Raw genomic sequence first — 17,480 nt, 5'->3', positions numbered from 1 at the left:
CGTGTTAGCCAGGATGGTCTCGATCTCCTGACCTCGTGATCCGCCCATCTCGGCCTCCCAAAGTGCTGGGATTACAGGCTTGAGCCACCGCGGCCGGCTATTAGTCCATTTTCAAACTGCTATAAAGAACTACCTGAGACTGGGTAATTTATAAAGAAAAGAGGCTTAATTGACTCACAGTTCTGCATGGCTGTGGAGGCCTCAGGAAACTTACAATCATGGTGAAAGGCAAAGCGGAAGCAGACACATCTTACATGGTGGCAGGAGAGAGAGAGCAAGGCAGGAAGTACCAAATACTTTTAAACTATCAGATCTCATGAGAACTCCCTTGCTATCATGAGAACAGCATGAGGGAAATCTGACCCTATGATCCAATGTGGGGATTACAATTCGAGATGAGATTTGGGTGGGGACATAGAGCCAAACCATATCACCCCTTAAACTCCTTCATCTTACAGATGAGGAGGAGAAAAACTACAGAGAAAAAGACAAACTGCCCTCAGGCATACAGGGTTCAGATCCATAGAGCATTTCGAGTGATTTCCATCCCTGGAAAGAAAATGGTTCTTTCTTCAATGATTTCTATTCAGGCTGGGGCCGAATGCAGAGGCTCACGTCTGTAATCCCAGCACTTTGGGAGGCAGAAGTGGGAGGATCACTTGAGCCCAGGAGTTTGAGACCAGCCTGGGCAACAGGGTGAGACCTCATCTCTTTTTTTATTTTTATTTGTGTTTTTTGTTTTGTTTTGTTTTGTTTTTGAGACAGAGCTTCACACTTTTTTTTTTTTTTTTTTTTTTTTGAGACGGAGTCTCGCTGTCACCCAGGCTGGAGTACAGTGGCCGGATCTTAGCTCACTGCAAGCTCCGCCTCCTGGGTTCACGCCATTCTCCTGCCTCAGCCTCCCGAGTAGCTGGGACTACAGGCGCCAGCCACCACACTCGGCTAGTTTTTGTATTTTTTAGTAGAGACAGAGTTTCACCGTGTTAGCCAGGATGGTCTCGATCTCCTGACCTCGTGATCCGCCCGTCTCGGCCTCCCAAAGTGCTGGGATTACAGGCTTGAGCCACCGCGCCCGACCCAGAGCTTCACACTTTTTGCCCAGGCTAGAGTACAATGGAGCCATCTCAGTCCACTGCAACCTCCGCCTCCTGGGTGCAAGTGATTCTCCTGCCTCAGCCTTCTGAGTAGCTAGGATTAAAGGCGTGTGCAACCATGCTCAGCTAATTTTGTATTTTTAGTAGAGACAGGGTTTTACCATCTACCTGTCTACCATCCAGGGCTAAAGTCTGGTTGCCTGGATTTGGGGTCTGAACATCATACTGTGTGGCCGGAGGCATGCGTTAAACCACTTTGTGCCTCTGTAGAGGAGGGAACAGAGAGCTGCTTCTCATAGGGTGCTGAATGGCCATTGTTAGGCACTTAGGGCAGTGCCTGACACTAGTGGGCCCTCTGCAAAGTTTTGTGTTGCTTGTGGTCGCTTCATTCAATCCTAGTAGAGGCTCTCTCTGTGCCTGTGCTGACACCCCTCTTTCTGCCCTCCTGCCACCACAGTTCAACAGCTTTGAGCAGCTGTGCATCAACTTCACCAACGAGAAGCTGCAGCAGTTCTTCAACCACCACATGTTCGTGCTGGAGCAGGAGGAGTACAAGAGGGAAGGCATCGAGTGGGTCTTCATAGACTTTGGCCTCGACCTGCAGGCCTGCATCGACCTCCTGGAAAAGGTGATTTGTTTCTCAAAGGAGGGGCTTGGAGAGAGGCCAGGGCCAAGGGATGTCACTGGCGCATGCAGGGAGGTGGCACTTGGCTTCAGGGAAGTCAGTGACACCACTGATGACCTTCCTTGGTATGACCTCTAGCTCCCCATCTGCAAAATGGGTACTGAAGTGACTGCAATGACTACTGTTCATTGGGCTATTGTATGCCACCATTCATTGGATCATCACAACCTACTGTATGTGGGGGAGGGGATACTTTCATTACACCCATTTCACAGACGGGAACATTGAGGCACAGAGAAGAGAACTCGCTTGTCCAAGGTCCCACAACCTGTGAGTGGCAGAGTCAGGCTCTGACCCAGGCAATACAATAGTTTCGCCTATAACCACATCCATATGGAAGGTCTCAGCAAATAGTCCCCTTCAAGAATGTGTGTTGTGGCCAGGCATGGCGGCTCATGCCTGTAATCCCAGCACTTTGGGAGGCCAAGGCAGGTGGATCACCTGAGGTCAGGAGTTTTGAGACCAGCCTGGCCAATATGGTAAAACCTCATCTCTAATACAAAAATTAGCTGGGTGTGGTGGCAGGCACCTGTAATCCCAGCTACTTGGGAGGCTGAGGCAGGAGAATCACTTGAACCTGGAGGCGGAGGTTGCAGTGAGCCAAGCTCGTGCCACTGCACTCCAGCCTGGGCAACAGAGCGAGACTCTGTCTCAAAACAAATAAATTAAATAAAAATACAAATCAAAAAGCACAGGTGGCATTGACTTCCCCATTTTTCAGAAGGCCAAGCTTGCCAGGGGCCACTGTTTAGTGGGATTCGCATTTGGGAAGCTATCTGGTCCCTTCAGATCTCAGTCTTCCCTTCTGTTGGACTCGATGAATTCAGCCTCTTTCCAGTCTTAATGGCCATGGTGTTTGATGACAAGGCTACAGAGCACCAGGCATTGTTCCCAGATGTCACCAGGCACTGTTCCCAGATGTCACTGCACAGAGTCCTGCTTCCTGGATGGCCACATGGGTATCTGATGCATCTCTACACTGGCCCTGGGCTCAGTGTCACTTTGGCCTCTTTTGGGACCTGCAACCTCCTCTAACATCACTCTGTTCCCTTCCCTCCCAGCCCATGGGCATCTTCTCCATCTTGGAGGAACAGTGTGTCTTCCCCAAAGCCACCGACGCCACGTTCAAGGCAGCCCTGTATGACAATCACCTGGGCAAGTCCAGCAACTTCCTGAAGCCCAAGGGGGGCAAGGGCAAGGGGCCCGAGGCCCACTTTGAGCTCGTTCACTACGCAGGCACCGTGAGTACTGGCCTCAGGGTCCCTCTGTGTTTTGGGTCCCAGCTGGCTGCCACAACTGTAGGTACATGCTGACATACCTCTCCAGAGACGTCCTGCTTCCACTAGCACAACCATGGTATAACAGGGTAATCAGCCAATTGAAATGAGCGCCGCTCACACCTCCTCATCACTTCTCTAAAGGAGATATCCATTGGGGAGCAGCTATCAGACCTGTCCAGGCCACACCCTGCCCAGGCCCACAGACTTGTCTGGGCCCTTGGTTTGAAGTTCAGTCTTGGCCAGAAATGATAACACTTGCAAAAAGAACAAAAAAGAATAAACAACAAAAAATTCCACAAGCCCGTTAATTACTCCCAACTGATAACTTGGCTCTCTGACAGCTCGTAGCCACCAAACCAACAAGGTGACATTTATAGAGTGGTTTTTTCACTCGTGACAAACTTAGTCCTGGGGAAGTGGGGAAATTAAGTGCAGCCAGGACTCAGGTTGCATTTGCATAATTAATAGGGGAGGTGACATTTGTCCTACCAGCTTATGAGAATGCATTTGGTTTCCTTGGGATTTTATTATCGCTGTAAGTGCCAATGTTCCTGTTACCCACAGAGGTTGCTAAGCCTCCATGGGCTTGACTGCCACGAAACAGCAGCCTTAAAACAGAGCTGTCAGGAAAGTCATGATGGCATTGGGCATCAGGGCCAAGGTTTTATGATACCATCAACCATAACCGTAATGCCAGTTGCTTGTAAAATGGATTTGGCCGATACTTGGAGCAAACAGTAGGCTTGGGACCAAATTGCAGCTCTCCATCCCCTCTTCCCACACTGAACTGAGAAGAGTTCCTTATTTATAGCAATGGAACATTCAAAGTCAAGTGGGACCTGTGCATTTCCAAGAAGGCCCTAAAATAAGGCACAGAGATGACAAATGTCTTTGTGCTGCACAGGAGATGGCAAGCCCAGAAGTTCTGGCATCTCCTCTACTTACCTCACTTCTCTGTGCTCAATGGAAGGACCTGAAAGACACCTTCCTCCTTACCCTTGCAATGGGGACCATGAGGCAAGATGGGAAGCAGAAATTAGTGGATGTCCAATTACCTGGATATATGCAGTGCCCAGTGCTGGATGGATGGAGCCCCCTTTCCACCAGCCAATGACCCTACAGTGGTGTAAGAGAGTGTGCATGCTCCCCTAGCAAGAAGAGACCCTACAGTGTTTCAAGACGGGCTGCATGCTTCCCAGCGAAGAGATTTCTTCATGTAGCTCACGATTCTACAGCCACAGTCAGTCACTGACAGCAAACCACTGTGCAGAAAAAGACCCAAGGGTCAGGGAGGGCCAGTGTGGCCGGCAGAGTAAGCTGTGCAAGAGAAGGTCACACAGTCCAGGAGAGAGTAGCAGGGGAGTCTGGGTTTATGTGCAAAGCTCAGAGTTGGGGCATCCTAGATGGGCAAACTGCAAACGCCCAAGAAGGCAGACGATGGAGCCTCCAACTTAGATGGGGCTTCAGGGGCATCCCAGGACACAAGGCAAGTTATCAGGACAAGAACTGGAGCCCCAGGGCATGGGAGTGAAATTTGGTCCTGGGAGCTGAGAACGGGAGAGAGCTGTAGGAGGGGCTCTAGCTGTGGCACCTGAAAGGGGGAGGCTGGACCTCAAAGTTACGCACTGGTGTTTGCCCTCACCAGGTGGGATATAACATCACAGGCTGGCTGGAGAAGAACAAAGACCCCCTGAATGAAACAGTGGTGGGCTTGTTCCAGAAATCGAGTGTGGCAATCCTGGCTCTTCTCTTCAAAGAAGAGGAGGCTGCAGGTAGGGCTGACCCCTTGTTGTGTCCAGTCTCCCTGTACTGATGCCATTTTGTGGCCAAAATGGAAAGAAGGAACCAAAACTCTTTGATTCAACTCTTGTGAAATGAGAGAGAGTGTGAACCAATGAATGAATGAATGAAAAGTGGCTGAGACAGGCCATGGATGGTACTGCAAAAGAGGCATGTAGAGGCAACCTGGGAGCTTCCAATGACTGACCTGATTGCTGGGCACATCTCACCTCTAGGTGGATGGATACTGCTTTGGAAAAGTTGACACCCAGATGTTCTGTGTTTCTTTCCTGTTTCCCTGTCTCTTGTCAGAAGCAAATGCCAAGCTCAGCCCTGCCTCTCATCCAATAGAGGTCATGGAGCTCATAGAGGAATGCCCTGGTGGATGCTGCCCCATAGGGTTGCCAATTAGTGGGGCCAGAAACACCAGTGTCCCTGGTCTCACCACCAAAGTGCACCTTCTCCCGGGGTCTATGGGTGCTTCCTCCTCCCCAGGCAATGGGAGCTGTTTGTCACCTTGCACCAGAAATCACAAAAGACTGCACCCTCCCAAGGAGCACAGCAGCTCTTTTGACAATTACGCTGTAGCCAGCCCGTTTGACCACTCCCTGGTAAATCTCATTTTCCTCATGTAAGAGTCCCCCTTATCCAGCCCCAAGACAAGCCTTTTTGAATCCAAAGAATGGGTGTGCTTTGGTGCAGTGTGCTTAATGAGGCTGCCTTTCTCCATACTGGGTACTGACGTGAAACGTGCTTGTCCCTTCCTCAGCCGGAAGCAAGAAGCAGAAGAGAGGCTCCTCCTTCATGACAGTCTCCAACTTCTACAGGGTAAGCAGGGGTGCCCCCAACCCTCCCTTTCAATCTTGGGTGGTCTGGCTGCTGCTGCATGACCCGGGGCAGCCTGATTTCATTTCTCTATGATCACCTCTTTACCTGGAGGGGTCTGTTTCCTTCTGAAGAGGCCACAGAATCAATGGACCATTGGGCAGAAGACAGCTTTACAGAAGCCCCAGTCCAACTATATCATTTTTGGATTTAAACCTGGAGAGTAAAGGGATTTGTGCAGTGTGATCACGCGAGATAGCAATGCCCAAGATCTTGTGTCCTAGAGATGGCTGGCAGGTCTTGGGCTGGCTACAACGTCCATGAAGTTTGGGCATTACCTTCCAAAGTGCAGTCTACAAGGAGATGTTGCACAAAGCAAGATGTCAACACTTTTCAAGAATCAGGCTGTCCCAAGGCAGAGTAGGCCACCTCATTGGAGATATCCAAGCAGAGGAGGAGGGAGCATCCATTAGGGAAGTTAACAGTGGACAGGGCTTTGCCCACATAGACCCTACAGTTCCTCCTGGTACTGAGATTCTACAATGAACCAGCTCTGAATCTGGAGGGGCCCCACTTCTTGCAACCACGGCCCCTTGAGCAAGTCATTAGACCTTGAGAGCAGTGCTGCCCAATGGCACTTTCTGCAATGATGAACCGTTCTCTTCTGCACTGCCCAATATGGTAGCCACTAACCACATGTAGCTGAGTTTTAATTCAGTTTTAAGTGAATAAATTCTAAATAAAATACCTCTCCTGGGTGCAGATGTCCTGCAACATCAATGCAAAGTTTCACTCACTCGTTCTCTATCCTCCAACCCCAGGAGCAGCTGAACAAGCTGATGACCACCCTCCATAGCACCGCACCCCATTTTGTCCGCTGTATTGTCCCCAATGAGTTTAAGCAATCGGGTATGTTGTGGGGTCACGGCTCCCTGTTGGAAGTCCTGAGGTTCTATGAAGTTAGTTTTCATTCCAAATTAAGTCCACCTTTCATCACCAAGGCTGATGGGGGCAAAACAAGGCTCGGAGAGAAATCTTAACAATGGGTCATCCAAGAATCATATTCTAGCTGCTTTATAAAGCAGAATAGTGCCCAACCAGCTGGAAATCAAACTCAGGGGAGCTTTTGGGCATTGGTCAAATGGTGGGGGACGGGGCCTCCAGGACAGTGACAGGAGAAGCCTGGGGATGATGGCACAGATGCTCATTTCAGCTTTCTTGAATGGCCAGGACTGGCCTGTCCCACCCCAGAGGAGGGATTCTCCATCTTGCACCCTCCCCCTTGGCAGGTGTGGTGGATGCCCACCTGATCATGCACCAGCTAGCTTGCAATGGTGTCCTGGAAGGCATCCGTATCTGCAGGAAGGGCTTCCCAAACAGGCTGCAGTACCCGGAGTTCAAACAGAGGTGAGTGATGTCTCCCTCGGTGCAAGGCTTAGACGCCCAGAAGTTGACCAATTGATAAGTCACATCCCACTGCAGCAGACACAATGGTGCTCTGTCAATACCACCTCACTGTCAGTCACTACCTTAGTACACACTGGCCCAAATTTCAGATGAGATTGGGTATGTTCAGGGAGGTATGGCCATAGATGCTGGCCCAAATTTCAACTGCCAACCCTTGCATTTCTTGGCTGCTGGATGCTTTTTTACCCATCCTTGGCAAGCTGTCCTGGGAATTAATGCCTCCCTAGAAGGAGCCCTCAATCAGTGACTGAGGAGAGCTGGTGTATAAATACCTCAGCTCCCTCATCCTTCAGGTGGCTAAGTCTGAGACATTTTCCACACATGTGCTCAGATAGCAGTGTGTTGGTAAATGTTTAACAAGGGCTCCCTGGTCTGAAAAAAGAAGCGCTGATTGCTAGTGTCTGCCCATTTCCATGGTGTAAATACTCACACTGTGGCTCCCAGTGATCCCAAGCAGCATTAAGCTTTGGTTGCTTGTTGTGCTAACTGCCTCCATAACGTGCCTTTTATTGGCTTTCTGCCCATTCCCCACTCTGCCACTTTCCAGGTAAACTACTTGCACTTGAATTCTTACCTCAGGGCTTCTGGAGGAACACTGGGTAACTAATACCTCCACCTTAGAAATGATCTTCTTCTACCTCCTGTAACTTCCTAGAACATAAGACCACAGATCGATGGATCAGGAAAGGTCACTAGAGGTCACCTTATCCAAGCCCCTCTGAAGTCCCCAATTGGGGACTTTTGCATCCAAGATCACAAAGGGGGCTGCTCACAGGTCAGGATAAAAAATAAATAAATAAATAATAAATTTAAAAAAAAAGCTCTTTTCTGATATCTGAGTCAATGCCCTTTTCTCAACTTCAACCTCTATCAGGAAGGAATTTTGGTGTCTTCATTTCTAGAAACAGCTTCTCCCTATACCCCTAACCCACAGCAATGTCCACTCCCAAGCTAGAGCCCTTATTCCAAAGCCTCCTATTGATCTCATCTCTCTGCCTCCCTGGGACATCTGTCAAACAAGTCTAGTCCCTGTCCAAAGTCCATCCCAAAGACCAGCAGATAACCGCATGAACATGGTTTATGTGCTGTCGGCTTGGGCACAGTGATGACTGTCAATCATCTCTGTCCTGCCAGGTACCAAGTGCTGAACCCCAACGTGATTCCCCAGGGGTTCGTGGACAACAAAAAGGCCTCGGAGCTGCTTCTTGCAGCCATTGACCTGGATGTGAACGAATACAAAATTGGACACACCAAGGTAGGGTCTGGTGGGCAGTCTCCCCCTACACACCCCCTCAGCCTTTTCCCAAGAAGGTGGGCTTTGGGGTATGCATTCCACCTGGTCACTGACCAATGGCCTGCTTTGGGCAAGTCTGCCAGTTGCTGAGAGTATCAGTTTCCTGAAAAATCAGGGTTGATCATGCAAGTCTCATAGAATTTGGGGAGATTAGAGGCAACATGCATAGAACCCAGTTCAGCTCAGAGGGGAAGTCAATCATGGTAGAATATTTCTTAGAACCCGACTGTTTTGTTTGAGACAGGGTCTTCCTGGAGTACAGTGGCACAATCATAGCTCACTACAACCTGGAACTCCCAGGCTCAAGTGATCCTCCTGCTTCAGCCTCCCAAGTAGCTGGGACTTAAGGCATACACCATCACACCCAGTTAATTTTTTTAATTATTTATAGAGATAGGGTCTCACTCTGTTGCCCAGGCTGGTCTCAAACTCCTGGGCTCAAGCAATCCTCCTGCCTCAGCCTCCCAAAGTGCTGGGATTACAGGCACAAGCCACTGCACCTGGCCTGAGCCCTGAGTTTCCAAGAATAAAAAGGGCCAATTAGAATCAAGGTCCCGGATCTGACCCATGGGGAAGTTTGCTTGGGCAGAACCTGGACAATGAAGCACTGTAAGCCCAGCTCTGAGCCGGCGGCTGAGTCGGGACTGACTCAGACAGAGCAGCCTCCTGCTCCTGACTCATGGGGCCTGAGTTGCCCTGGGTCTATCCCATTTCCTGGCCCCGCAACATCCTGGTGGGGTTGTAAAGGCTGGCCAGGCCAGTGGTGCCAGACGTCCTTCCACAGCCGCCCCACCTGCCCCCCACCAACAGACTGCACCCCAACATGATCGCCCCATGACACAGGAGGTTCACTGGCTTTGCAGTCAGGAGAGTTGGGCTCAAAGCCTACCTCTGTGCTGCCTGGAGCAGATCATTTCTCTCTCCAAGTTCTCAAGCATGACGCAGGCTTGGCATGAAAGCTTCCAGCATGCCTGTGCCTCTAACACATCTGGTCACTCAGCAAACACTTATGGTGTGCCTACTGTGTGCCAGGCATGGCTCCAGGCTCTAGGGACACACAGTGAAGAGAATTGAATGAGTCCCTCACTCCCTGGAGCTTGCTTTATAACACTGTGTGTGTGGAATTGTAACACTGCCCTAGAACCTGCCGGAACTGTTTGTTTTGGCCTCCTTCACAATTAAGATGTGCTGTAAATAGCTAGATTGACTTGCGGGGGATACTCGAGGTTTGAAGACAGGATCGTTGAATACTTGAGCTGGAAAGAATCTTAGAAACCAGCAGGCCCCTCCTTTCCCCACCCACCCTTGACAGATGGGGAACTTAAGAAAGCCTGGAGAGGGGGTGGAGATGGCATGCCCAACTTCACAGAACGAGGCGGGACACAGCTAGTCGGCATCAGGCCCACTGGCGCCGGTCATGTGGCCAGGGAAGCCGGAGCTGGTATCTCAGAATCTGGCACAGCTCAGAATCTGGCCCATTTGCCACCTGGCCAAACAGACAGCATCCTGCTGTTATACAAGGGTTGCATTAGGCACATCAGTTCCAGGGGAAGGCCCAGGGCTGCTGGGGACACTTTTGCTCCCTGAGGACTAGGCAGACCGGCAGCAGGAGCAGAACAAAGAACAGGATGGTTCTGACTGCAAATGGTGTTCCTATGTTTGGAGTTGGCTCAGGTGGGCCCCACCCCCAGCCACATGCTTGTTTCAAAGACCAAACCTCAACGCCAATTAATTTTGAAATATCAGGAAACGTTTTATGACATCAAGCCCGATTTCTCTACCTTGCGATGTCTAGCTCCTTAGGGGCCTTTTAGGGGGCAGAGAGCATTCTTCCTCATCTTTTGCCCACAGTGGCTCAGCTGGGTGCTGTCCTCCCTGGACCCGTGTGGCATCTTGGGCTCCTGCAGCTCAGAGGTCCAAGGGGCCCTGCAGGCGGCATTCTCCCCCAACAAGAGAGGAGGCCTAGGTCCTCCAAAAGGACAGTGACTTAACCACAGTCAGACACACAGCACATCCAAGGCAGGCTGAGGGCAGAATGCAGGTCTCCTGGCACCTTCTCTCCTTCTAAAAGTTTCTATCATGTACTATTTGAAGCCTGTAAAAAGGTGTTACATTATGAAGCATAATAATAAAACCAGCACCCTGTGAACCCACTGAAAAGCCCAGAATGTCAACCTTACATGTCTTTCCTCCCCCACCCGCTTCCCACCCCCAGGAGTAACCCTGTCTTGAATTTTGACATGAACCGTTCTTTTTTTTTTTTTCTTAAGAGACATGCTCTTGCTCTGTCATCCAGGCTGAAGTGCAGTGACACGATCACAGCTCACTGCAGCTTCAAACTGCTGGGCTCAAGCGATTCTCCCACCTCAGCCTCCCAAGTAGCTGGGACTACAGGTGCACACCTCCACACCTGGCTAATTTTTGTATTTTTTATAGATTGGGTCTCACTATGTTGCCAAGGCTATTCTCCAACTCCTGGGCTCAAGCGATCCTCCCACCTCGGCCTCCCAAAGTGTTGGGATTACAGGCATAAGCCACACCACCTGGCTCATTTCCTTACCTTTCAAAAATAGCTTGAGCACATATGCCTGCAGGTCGTGCTTGGTTTTGAGCTTCTTGGAAGTATCATACTTGACACACCCTCTGTGACATTCCTCCATGATGTGATTTTATCGCTTTGCCATGTTTCTAAGCTTCATCCTCATTGGTAGGTGACATTGTCACTGCCACACGGTACTGCAGTGCTGCTGTGAACATCCTTGCTCATGGCCCTGTGCAGGAGTTTCTCTAGAACAAAGTTCTCAACCTTGGGTATACATTAGACTCATCTGGGGAGTTTGGTTTTGTTTTGTTTTGTTTTGAGACGGAGTCTCACTCTGTTTCCCAGGCTGGAGTGCAGTGGCACTGTCTTGGCTCACTGCAACCTCTGCCTCCCAGGTTCAAGTGATTCTCCTGCCTCAGCCTCCCGAGTAGCTGGGATTACAGGCGCCTGCCAGCACGCCTGGCTAATTTTTTGTATTTTTAATAGAGATGGGGTTTCACCATGTTGGCCAGGCTGGTCTCAAACTCCTGATCTCATGATCCACCCTCCTTGGCCTCCCAAGGCACTGGGATGACAGGTGTGAGTCATCATGCCTGGCCTGGGGGGATTTTTAAAACATCAATAGGCGGGGCATGGTGGCTTATGCCTATAATTCCTGCCTTTTGGGAGGCTGAGGTAGGAAGATCACTTGAGTCCAGGAGTTCAAGGACAGCCTGGGCAACATAGCCAGACCTCATCTCAGAAAAAAATTTTTTTAATTAGCTGGACATGGTGGCACATGCCTGTAATCCCAGTACTTTGGGAGGCCCAGCCTGGATAACATATCTCTACAATAATAATAATAAATTTAGCCAGGCATGGTGGTATGTACCTGTAGTTTCAGCTACTCGGGAGACTGAGATGGGAGGATTGCTTAAGCTCGGGAGGTCGAGGCTGCAGTGATCCGTAATGACACCACTGCACTCCAGCCTGGATGAGAGAGAGAGATCCTTGCTCAAAACAAAACAAAACAAACAACGAAAACAAAACCCTTCTTTGATTTAAAGCTCCCCAAGTGGCTGCCATCGGTGACAGCCGGGCTTTTTCAAAGGCGTGTCGTCTTTCCCCCAGGTGTTCTTCCGTGCGGGCATCCTGGCCAGGCTTGAGGACATGAGGGACGAGCGTCTGGCCAAGATCATGACGATGCTGCAGTGTCGCCTCCGGGGCTTCCTCATGAGGGTGGAGTTCAAGAAGATGCTGGAACGAAGGTAGCACTCACAAACACCGACACGAAGGCCCAGAGGAGCCACACGTACTCAGGGCCAGCTCCACTAGCCACACCGCGTGGTGGGCAAGGGGTGGATGCCAACATCTTTGATGGCACAAAGAACCCCGTGTGGCTGGCCAGGTGTGGTGGCTCATGCCTGTAATCCCAGCACATTGGGAGGCCGAGGTGGGCAGATGACCTGAGGTCAGGAGTTCGAGACCAGCCTGGCCAACATGGTGAAACCCCGTCTCTACAAAAAATACAAAAATTAGCTGGGCATGCTGGTGGGCACCTACGATTCCAGCTACTCGGGAGGTTGAGGCATGAGAATCGCTTGAACCCGGGAGGCGGAGGTTGCAGTGAGCCGCGATCGTGCCATTGCACTCCAGCCTGGGCGACAGAAACAAAACTTTGTCTCAAAAAAAAAAAAGAAAAAAAGGAACCCTGTCTCTCAGAACCCTGTGTCTCAGAGCTGCTGCAACCAAGTTCACACACTGGGTGGTTTCAAATGACAGGAATTTTTTAAACATTTTTTACTGATACCTAATAGATATGCATATTTTGGGTTTTATGTGATAACTTGATACAGTCATATAACAAAATCAGGATAACTGGGATATCCATCGCTTTAAATTTTAATTTTGAGGGGGGATGGGGTCTTGCTCTGTGGCCCAGGCTGGAGTACAGTGGTGTGATCATAGCTCACTGCAGCCTCAACCTCTTGGGCTTGATCTTCCCACCTCAGTCTCCTGAGTAGCTAGGACTACAGGTGCACAGTACCACACCTGGCTAATTTTTTTTTTTTTTTTTTTTTTTTTAGTAGAGACAAGGTCTCCCTATGTTGCCCAGGCTCATCTCAAACTCCTGGGCTCAAGCAATCCACCTGCCTCAGCTTCTCAAAGTGTTGGGATTACAGGCGTGAACCACTGCACCCAGCCCATCTTCCCTCTTTTTATATGGACACCAATCATTGAATTAGGGTCCACCTCACTCCAGTATGACCACCTCATCTTAACTAGTTACATTTGCTGAGACCCTATTCCCAAACACGGTTCCCTTCCTAGGTATTGGTGGTTAGGACTTCAACATATCCTTTCAGAGGACACAGCTTAACCCCTAACAGGAAACAACTAATATAAACCCTCTCTTTACAGTTTCAAGTCACTTTCACAGCCTTCCTCTTACTTGATTCACGTAATGATGCTGTGAGAGGGGCATGGTACGGCCAGTACCCCCACTTTACAGATGTGGAAACTGAAGTCTGAGAGGTTAAGGAACTGGGACAGGTTCATGCAGAGCCAGGATTAGAACTCAGCAATTCTCACTCCACATACCTGCCCTTCGAATCATGTTGTTCAGCCATCTCCCTAACCTGGTAATTTAAAAATGGCCGGGTCCGGCCAGGTCTGGTAGCTCATACCTGTAATCCCAGCACTTTGAGAAGCCAAGGTGGGAGATCACTTGAGCTCAGGAGTTTGAGACCAGCCTGGGCAACAGTAGATATGAAGATCCCATCTCTACAAAAAAAAAAAATAGCGGTGGTGGTGCATGCCTGTAGTCCCAGCTACTTTGGAGGCTGAGGCAAGAGGATCGCTTGAACCAGGGAGTACAAAGTTCCAGTAAGCCACAATTGCACCATTGCCCTCTAGCCTGGGCAACACAGTGAGACCCTGTCTCAAAAAAAAAAAAAAAAAAAAAAAAGTTAGGTCCATCCCAGATGACCTGTGATTCACTCTATTTCTTTGTGGCCATAGAATTAGTAATGAATTTCTGTTCCCATCAGCAGGCTACCTGCAGCCCTGGACTGAAGGCAGGGACACCAGTTAGGGGCTGATGTGAGGGATCTTGGCCTGATTCAGCCCAGGGCCTTGGTGCACAGGAGGTCCTCAATAAATGGCAGTTGAATGAAGCTGCAGGGAACAAGACATGGGTGGATTTCAGCATCTTTGCAGATCCGTGGGATTCAGAGACTAATGGGTGATCTGGGGGAGGAGGGAAAATGCAGGAGTCAATGACTGGTCTGTCTCAGCCTGGTGCCATGTGGGAGGGACCTGGTTCCATCAGGGTTCACTTCAGTTCCTTTATCGTGCTGCTAAGCTCTGACCCCAACGTGAGTCTCCCTGCCCCAGACCACATGGGCAATGCTGGGTCTTGAGAAAGCACTTTGGTGTCTGGACAAAGCAGATCTGCTGGCTTCTATTTCCAGGCCCTGCTCCTTCCCCAGGGAAGCCAGGTCCTAACACCTTCATTGTAACCCATTCAACCCTGGATTCTCTTCACAGAATGGGCCTGAAAGTCGTTCAGCGGAATGTGCGCAAGTTCCTGCAGCTCCGTTTCTGGGGCTGGTGGAAGCTGTATAACAAGGTGAGGGCCGAGGGGCCAGGCCAGTGGGGACTGCTGCCGCCTGTGGGCTGGGCGAGGGCTCGATCCTGGACGGAGGTGCCCCTCGGGAGAGGCTGCAAGAACAGTTTGAAAATGAGGGCACCTTAGAGACAAAATCTAGCCTCTGTCCAGACAGGGACTAGTTCCTCCCTAAGAAAAATCATGGGGCCAGGCACAGTGGCTCATACCTGTAATCCCAGCCCTTTTGGAGGCTGAGGCAGGAGGATTGCTTGAGGCCAGGAGTTTGAGACCAGCCTGGGCAACACAGTGAGACCCCATTTCAAAAGAAAAGAAAGGAAGAGAGAGAGGAAAGGAAGAGAGAGAGGAAAGGAAGAGAGAGAGGAAAGGAAGGGAGAGAGGAAAGGAAGGGAAAGAGGAAAAGAAGGGAGAGAGGAAAGGAGAGGAGAGGAAGTGTCTTTCTGCCTTCCATCTCATCCCTCAAAATAAAATCCACTTAAGATAGAGAGTGCCATACCACCCCCACCAAAAAAAGTGAGCTTAATTATTGACTCCTTGCCCCTGGGCATGTTGAGGCATCTTCAACTCCAGTGAGTTCTTGGCTTAGAGCTGGAAGAACCTCGGGAAATAAGGTCTGACCTCTCATTTCCTGTTCTTCCGAAACAGCAGTGAGTGTGGTATGTGAGTCAGCCAGCTGGTAGGACCCACAGAAGTCCCAAGCAGCCAGGCCACCCTCAACCAAGGCAGGAAGCCACCAGCCATGGCACTGCACGTGGGTCCAGTCACACCTGTGCTGGGGCCACCATTAAGAGGGAACATGTCCCTGGGCACCAGAGGAGGGAGTCAGGCACCAGGCAGCTGTGTTCAGGAGGAAGGAGGACCCGCAGAGGGTGGGGACAGGCTCTGAGTCATCTCGGGTGGCCCTGAGTCCTCCATAGCTCACAAGGAAGTTTCTTTACACTCCCCGTGGGAAAGAACTGGCTAACAATCAGCACCCACCACAAATGGAAAGGGAGGAATAGTAAGTTCTGCTTCCCCAAATGTATCCATACACAGGCCGGCCCTGGAGGACCTGGGATTGGAGAGGAATCTAGATGAGCATGTCTCAAAGGCCAGGCATTGCAGGTGCCGCCTGGCTTTCCCCGCCTGTTCCATGACTCACCTTTCTTTACATTAATTCACTTTTTTTTTTTTTTTTTTTTTTTTGAGATGGAGTCTCACTCTGTCACCCAGGCTGGAGTGCGGTGGCGCAATCTCGGCTCACCGTAACCTCCGCCTCCCGGGTTCAAGTTATTTTCCTGCCTCAGCCTCCTGAGTATCTGGGATTACAAGCATCTGCCACCATACCTGGCTAATTTTTGTATTTTTAGTAGAGACAGGGTTTTACCATGTTGGCCAGGCCGGTCTCAAACTCCTGACCTCAGGTGATCCACCTGCTTTGGCCTCCCAAAGTGCTGCTGGGATTATAGATGTGAGTCGCTGCACCTGGCCTCGCTTTTTTATTTTGGGGAAAAAAAAAAAAATTCAGACAGGGTCTCACTCTATTGCCCAGGCTGGAGTACAGTGATGCAATCATAGCTCACTGCAGCCTGAAACTCCTGGGCTTAAGCAATCCTTCCACCTCAGCCTCCCAAATAGCTGGGACTATAGGTATGTGCCACTATGCCCAGCTAATCTTTAATTTTTGTTTTTGAAGAGACAGGGTCTTGCTATGTTGCCCAGGCTGGTCTCAAACTCCTGGCCTCAAGCAATCCTCCCACCTCGCCCTCCCAAATGGCTGAGATTACAGGTACACAGCACCCACCCAACTCATTTTTAAACTTTTTGTAGAGAGAGGGTCTTGCTACATTACCTCAGCCAGTCTTGAACTCCTGACCTCAAGTGATAATCCCCAGCCCCCTGGAATTACAGGTGTGAGCCACTGTTCCCAGCCACAAATTTTACTTTAAAAGGAAACTTTGCAGTCTTACCTGCTTTAACCTCATCCTAAGCAAATGTTATCCACAAAATTGTGGATTTGTTCTTTTTCATTTTTTAAATTACCTGTGAAAGTAACTATGTCACAACTCAAATCAAAGGCTGTCTATGCTTGAATGCATCTCACCAGATCCCTTGGTATACAATTAGACTCTGGGAAGACCCAGGCCAATGGCCTTTAAGGTTCCTTCTGAGCAAGACATGGTAGGAACAGCTGTGAACTCCCCTGCTCGTTACTAATTAGACCTGACAGAGCAAGGTCCTGTTCTAATTAGTTGTTGTTGTTGCTGTTGAGACAAAATCTTGCTCTGTTGCTCAGGCTGGAGTGCAGTGGCACGATCTGGCTCACTGCAACCTCTGCCTCCCGGGTTCAAGCGATTCTCCTGCCTCAGCCTCCTGAGTAGCTGGGATTAAGGCACCCACCACCACACCTGACTAATTTTTTTGTATATTTAGTAGACATGGGATTTCACCATGTTGGCCAGGCTGGTCTTGAACTCCTGACCTCAGGTGATCCGCCCGCCTCAGCCTCCCAAAGTGCCAGGATTACAGGCATGAACCATCGTGCCCGGCCTTTTTATTTTTATTTATTGTTTATTTTTTTTTAATCCTCTCCTCTTAGTATTCTAACTAAGTTCTAATCTTATTTAACAAAGCCGGATAGGTTGGGTCAATGAAAAAACACTTGTAGTAGGTTTCCGTTGAATAAAAAGTGCTACACAGTGGCAAGGTATGGTGGTTACTGCAACCTTTTCATGCCAGCTTTGCCACTGTGACATTTCAGATTCTCAACAGCCAGGCTGGCAGCAAACGAGGTTTATCTGTTATCTTTCAAAAGAGGCTCAGGCTGTCCCTCCTCCCAAATCCCTGTCTAGGTCATTTTCCCTCCTGGGAAATGTATCTATTGACTATGTATCTATTGTATCTATGGTATAATGTTTCTGTGGTTCC

At 49.8% G+C, this 17,480-nt stretch overlaps 1 protein-coding gene across 1 annotated transcript in view; it reads left to right on the top strand.

Moving 5' to 3' along the window:
- Positions 1 to 17,480, top strand: part of MYH16 (myosin heavy chain 16) — a 74,583-nt gene that overhangs the window by 23,137 nt on the left and 33,966 nt on the right. Inside the window, exons 12-20 of the mRNA XM_017864429.1 lie at positions 1,552 to 1,722; positions 2,841 to 3,020; positions 4,705 to 4,831; positions 5,608 to 5,666; positions 6,485 to 6,572; positions 6,953 to 7,070; positions 8,265 to 8,385; positions 12,077 to 12,213; positions 14,495 to 14,576. Of these exons, the coding sequence (XP_017719918.1) occupies positions 1,552 to 1,722; positions 2,841 to 3,020; positions 4,705 to 4,831; positions 5,608 to 5,666; positions 6,485 to 6,572; positions 6,953 to 7,070; positions 8,265 to 8,385; positions 12,077 to 12,213; positions 14,495 to 14,576 (1,083 nt within the window). The remainder of the gene's footprint in view (positions 1 to 1,551; positions 1,723 to 2,840; positions 3,021 to 4,704; positions 4,832 to 5,607; positions 5,667 to 6,484; positions 6,573 to 6,952; positions 7,071 to 8,264; positions 8,386 to 12,076; positions 12,214 to 14,494; positions 14,577 to 17,480) is intronic.

The sequence above is a fragment of the Rhinopithecus bieti genome, unplaced genomic scaffold (genome assembly GCF_001698545.2).
Source record: "Rhinopithecus bieti isolate Rb0 unplaced genomic scaffold, ASM169854v2 scaffold_2723, whole genome shotgun sequence".
Classification (NCBI taxonomy): domain Eukaryota; kingdom Metazoa; phylum Chordata; class Mammalia; order Primates; family Cercopithecidae; genus Rhinopithecus; species Rhinopithecus bieti.
This window is presented reverse-complemented; position numbering and strand designations above follow the sequence as displayed.